General features: G+C 42.5%; 1 protein-coding gene across 1 annotated transcript in view; it reads left to right on the forward strand.

The window, feature by feature from the left end:
• The window catches only part of EBF3 (early B-cell factor 3), a 139594-nt gene that overhangs the window by 104209 nt on the left and 30385 nt on the right, over nt 1-5000 (forward strand). The window contains exons 8-9 of the mRNA XM_009998279.1: nt 488-618; nt 1143-1269. Coding sequence (XP_009996581.1) covers nt 488-618; nt 1143-1269 — 258 coding nt within the window. The remainder of the gene's footprint in view (nt 1-487; nt 619-1142; nt 1270-5000) is intronic.

Below are 5000 nucleotides of genomic sequence, written 5' to 3' on the forward strand. Positions count from 1 at the left end.
TTACGGAGTGACAGAGGAAAATGAAGTTTTGAACCAAAAGGCAAAGTTCGCGGATGAAAAAACCCAACCCAATTAGCTGCTTATGAGGAATCGAAATTCAGAGCATTTGCTCTTCCATCTCCCTCAACAACCTTTTGATTGACTCTGCTTAGATCTGTACAGCAAAGCAGATAAATCGACGTGCCACATGCATGCGATGCTTAATCATTTGTAATAGCCATATTTGCCCTGACATATAATTTGCTGTATCAAGCCAGTTTTTTTCTCACTCACCAGTGTTCTGCTGCTTGGCCTTTGCTTTATAAAACATTTAATAGTTTGCTTTAAATACATCAACATGCTGATATATGATTGCCCTTTGTATGCCTCCTCAAGAAATCATGCACTTTCCTCCTATTGTGCTTTGCATGGGTTGTCATTGGTGAAGAGATCTCGTGTTGGGAAAGAAGGGGTTTTAAGGTCTTGATTTTCTGTCTTGTACAAGCAGCTACTCCGTGCATAAAGGCCATCAGTCCTAGTGAAGGCTGGACCACTGGTGGGGCTACTGTCATCATAATCGGAGACAACTTCTTTGATGGCTTACAAGTCGTATTTGGGACTATGTTGGTCTGGAGTGAGGTAAGCTATCTAAATTGGTGGGCTTTGAACTGTAACATCTTTCCATGAATGATTTTAACAAGCTGTCAATAGGCTATTGACATGAGGTATCATGAGATTTTGTTTCACAGTGCCTTTTTAACCATGAATTCACGTGTGACAATTGACTATGCGGAGCGAGATAGACTGGAGGCACGTCATGGCCCTCTAGTGGAAGACTTGCTGTAGGAGGTCTCCCAGTACAATTGGACAATTAGTGTTAAAATTACTAGAAGTAGCCTTAAGGAGACATATGGAGGCAATTTTCATATGAATGATGCCCTCTGGCCTTTCCTGGAAATGAAAACCAAGGATCATTTACAGAGCTTTTTCTTAAAAACACCCAAACTTGTAGAGCCTGTATCTTCCAACGTGACAGTGAGAAGGGAGAATTTTGAGACCATGAGTGCGATTGAAAGTGGTTTTTGTAATTCTGTGAACGGGCTGGCATTGGTCTTATCAGGGCCTTCCTGCTTCAAGGTGTGCTTTCTCCATGGTTTTTATAGCTGATAACGCCCCACGCCATCAGAGTTCAAACACCACCACGGCACATTCCAGGAGTTGTTGAAGTAACTCTCTCCTACAAATCCAAACAGTTCTGCAAAGGTGCTCCCGGCCGATTCGTCTACACTGGTAAGTGCACGGTTTCCTTACTCCTTTTTGGATACCAGCTCCCATCCCTCCGTGTTATAAACAGGCAGTGCAAAGCATGAACAGGACAGTGCTGGTGAAAAATAGGATGTGTCTTGCAGGAAATGTAGCTGGTGGTGGCTGGACCTCAAAATACCTGTTCTTGTGGGCACCCCAGGAGCTCTGGTGTCTTATCCAAGCCTCCTGGGTCTTGAAAATGTCTTCATGTCTGATGGGATCAAGCTCTCTCACAAGATGCCTGTCACTTCCTGTTCTCATTTTGGCCAGAACTAGATTAACAATGGTATTTCCTACTCTGCTCCAGCCAGAAAAAGGAGTTAGGAGGTACTCAGTGATGAGAAATATTTTTCAGGCTATCTATCTGAAGTTCTTGAACTCCTCTAAAGGTTCAGTTGAAGTTTTAGGCACTGGTTCAAGTAGCCGTTGTTGGATCCAAATAACTTTATCCAGCCTTATTCACAATCTGGCTCTAAGAATTCCTTCAGACCTGAAACTTGGGATGCAAACTCACAAGCCTGGGAATGATTTATTTGTGCCAGTTCTTTTGAATATTGTAATTTACAAGTGCACAAGAAAAAGTTGGAACTTTGTGGTTTCCAGTGGTTTTAATATGAAAATTCTTACTTTGGGATGAAGTGTTGCTGGCTTTTTATCTAAAATGTGTATTCTGTTTTTTTCTGACATTTAACAATGAACTTAACTGAAGTGCTGGAAGGGAAAGGGGAGAAGCAGCAATTTAATCTGCCATACTTGTGGATGAGGATTCTAGGTAATAAATTTGATCTGATGAATCAATCTCTCTTTTGAAAACAAAGAGCCTTTAACTGTTTACTCGACAGACTGCAGGGATTCGGGGAGAGTTCTTGCTGCTTATTGGGTAGATAATGTAGATTGCAGATGATGTGCAGATGATGTGCATTTTGATGAATATTTTCCCACTAGACTGCAACTGTTTCTATCTGTTAATTTAGATCTAATGGGAAAAATGGGTTCCTGGGTAGGTTTAAGCCAGGACTTTTTAAGCAGTTAATGCTTGGTGGCTGTGTTTTTCTGTCTGCCTAAGGTCTGTTGTTGAAACGAACTTCTAAGTGAAGGTAGCATCTGAGATTCCAGTCTTCCATCCATCCCCAAAGAAATCACAGCCTGAGCAAGCCTAGTGCTCACATTTGCGACTGGCTTCCTCACTTGTGGCTGTCAAGGGGGAGACTATTTACATTTTCTTGATCTTTCTGATTGGGTTTTTATTAGCCCCAAATGGGCTGGTGGTGCCCCTGGTGCTTTTGGTGGTAACAAGGGATCTGGAATGCCAGCATTGTTCAGTTGTCTGCTGTGAAGGTGGTGACCGCAGGTGGGGCTGCACCCAGTCACCGCTAGAAATCCTGTTATGGACACAGCCCAGGCAAAGCTCCAGCAGAGTGGCCTGACTAGTACAACTATTTAACTAAGATCAGTGTTCAGCAAAATAAAAAATGAATGAATTAAAAGGCTTAGACTGAGTTCCAGATATTTAAGCCGTTGTGAGCTGGTGCAGTTCCTTGCGCACAGGGAAGCGCCGCAGATTTGAACCAGATGACGGTCTGGCTCTCAGTGCACAGTCCTGGAATTTGGAATTGCCTTAGAGTAATGCCTTTAACTGGTTTCTGAGGTGCAGGTTTTGCAAATTTGGCCAATTTTGCCATTTTCAACTTTGTGTAAATGCAAATATATGGGAAACTGTAAGGAAAAGCCATTTGTTTCTTCTTTCCCAGGGTTGTCTTTTGTCTTTAACACTGGGTAGAGGTGTTCAAAAGAATAGTAGGAATGTCAGGAGCTTCTCCTGCTGGAATTAAATTGCCATAAAGTTATATTACTAACAACACTTTAATGGTAATACAAATGTAAAACACCTTTTGAGGGCGAAAAAAGCCTGCATCCCAGCAATAAGAAAATGAAAAGATAAAGGCAGCGCCTGCCTGACGGAGAAACTTCTGCCTGCTTTGCTTTATCCTGGAGTGATAGGGTGACTGAGATAGTCTTTGGAAATTGCAGCTGCCATTGAGAGCGAAGCCAAGCCTCCCTCTATTTCAGAAAATGAAAATGATGTAGCCCGAGAGGAGGGAGGGGCTGAATCCCCAGGGCATCTGTTTCCCATCAGTGTCCCACCATGCTTGCAGTCTGGCTTGGCACTCTAACATTTAACCTTCCCAGCATGAGGTAGACCATAGGGCAACAAGGCTGCAGAATAATGAAACAAGAGTGTAGTGTGGTGTACAAAGCCTTTGTGAGCAGAGAAGTTGAGACATTAAAAGATCAGGGTAGGGAGATATGAAAGTTCCAGATTTTTCTGCAAAGCCCCCATTAGTCTCAGGCAGAAGGAAGAGTGCACTGGCTCTCAGCAGGCAAAGGCAGGGCCTTTCCCCATCTATCCATGTCTTTTTGCCCGCTGCTTTCAACTATTATAAAGATACAATTACCTTGGGAGATTGTGGCAGTTCAGTTGATTAGCATGGTGAATTAAAAGAATGAGTCACAAATGACATGTCCAGCTCTTCTCTACTAGTCCTTTGTATTCCCAGTGTACCTCACCCCTGTTGTAAGAAGGTCAAAAATTAGAGAGAGATAACAATTTTCAAGCAGCTAGCACTTAGGAGCAGAATTAACAATCATTCTGTATGTAATTGCCAGTTAATAGTAAATTGCCTTCTAGACTGTAAAATGCAATATAAACTGGTGGGCACCTAAAATTAAATTAATGAGGTATTTGCTGCATTTAAAAGTGAGTAGTGCAAATTAATAACTGGGTACAATACTTGTTTTAATATATACCAAACAGTGCATCCCTTGCTTGTTTAATAATAATTTTTTTAAAAAAAAGGCTACCTGAAAAATCCTCTGTCTGTCTGGGTAAATCGAGTGGTTTGTGCAGGTTGTAGCCATGATTTTGCTGGTAAAGTCTTCCAGGTTTCTAAATTAAATATCAGAGGTTATTTTTTTAATTAGAATATAAGCGCTGTGGTGTTATTTGATTACGGCAAATTGTGATTTGTGTGCTTCTGAATGAAATTCTGTTACAGATGAAATTGCACCTTTCTGCATGTATTTCAAGCTCTGTGGATCCCGTTGGTTCACTTTGGGATGAGTGGCAGTGCTGTGTTTACAGTGTAGTTGTGCCACTGTGCGTTACTGTTTTCTCTAAGCGCGTATTTTGCATAATGATTTATTCCCAGCGAATAAAGGCGGCACAGTCCGGCCCGGCGCGTAGGAAAACGGTTTCAAAGAATGCTGTTTGGCTCTTGGAACTTTTCGTGCTGGCTGCTTTCACCCCCGTGTTGCTGTTGCGCTCCCTTATTTTGATAACTTCTTTCTCTCAGTTTAAGAAATGACCCGAATTGTCAGGAGACAGGAGATCACTTGCAGGCGACTGTACCCGGTCGCCGTACGAGGTATTGGCATTCGATTGCAAACATGTCCACAGCAGACCTAGAGGAAGCGTGAATGTTGAATACATGGAACCATTCCCAGGTCTGCAATGCACTGGCTAGATGTGAACATAAAAATGATTATTTTTGCACAAAGACTCGCATTCAATTTTAAGCTCATGAAACCATTACTCAACCAGTAATCGCTCACAGTTTGTGTTCCTTCTGATAGAGTATTTATGTAGAAGGAGGAGGGCCCGGCTCTGCGGCTGGCACGGCACCAAGGGGGGGAAGCCCTCTTTAGTCACTACATTG

Source organism: Chaetura pelagica, unplaced genomic scaffold, assembly GCF_000747805.2.
Source record: "Chaetura pelagica isolate M959 unplaced genomic scaffold, ChaPel_1.0 scaffold365, whole genome shotgun sequence".
NCBI classification, from domain to species: domain Eukaryota; kingdom Metazoa; phylum Chordata; class Aves; order Apodiformes; family Apodidae; genus Chaetura; species Chaetura pelagica.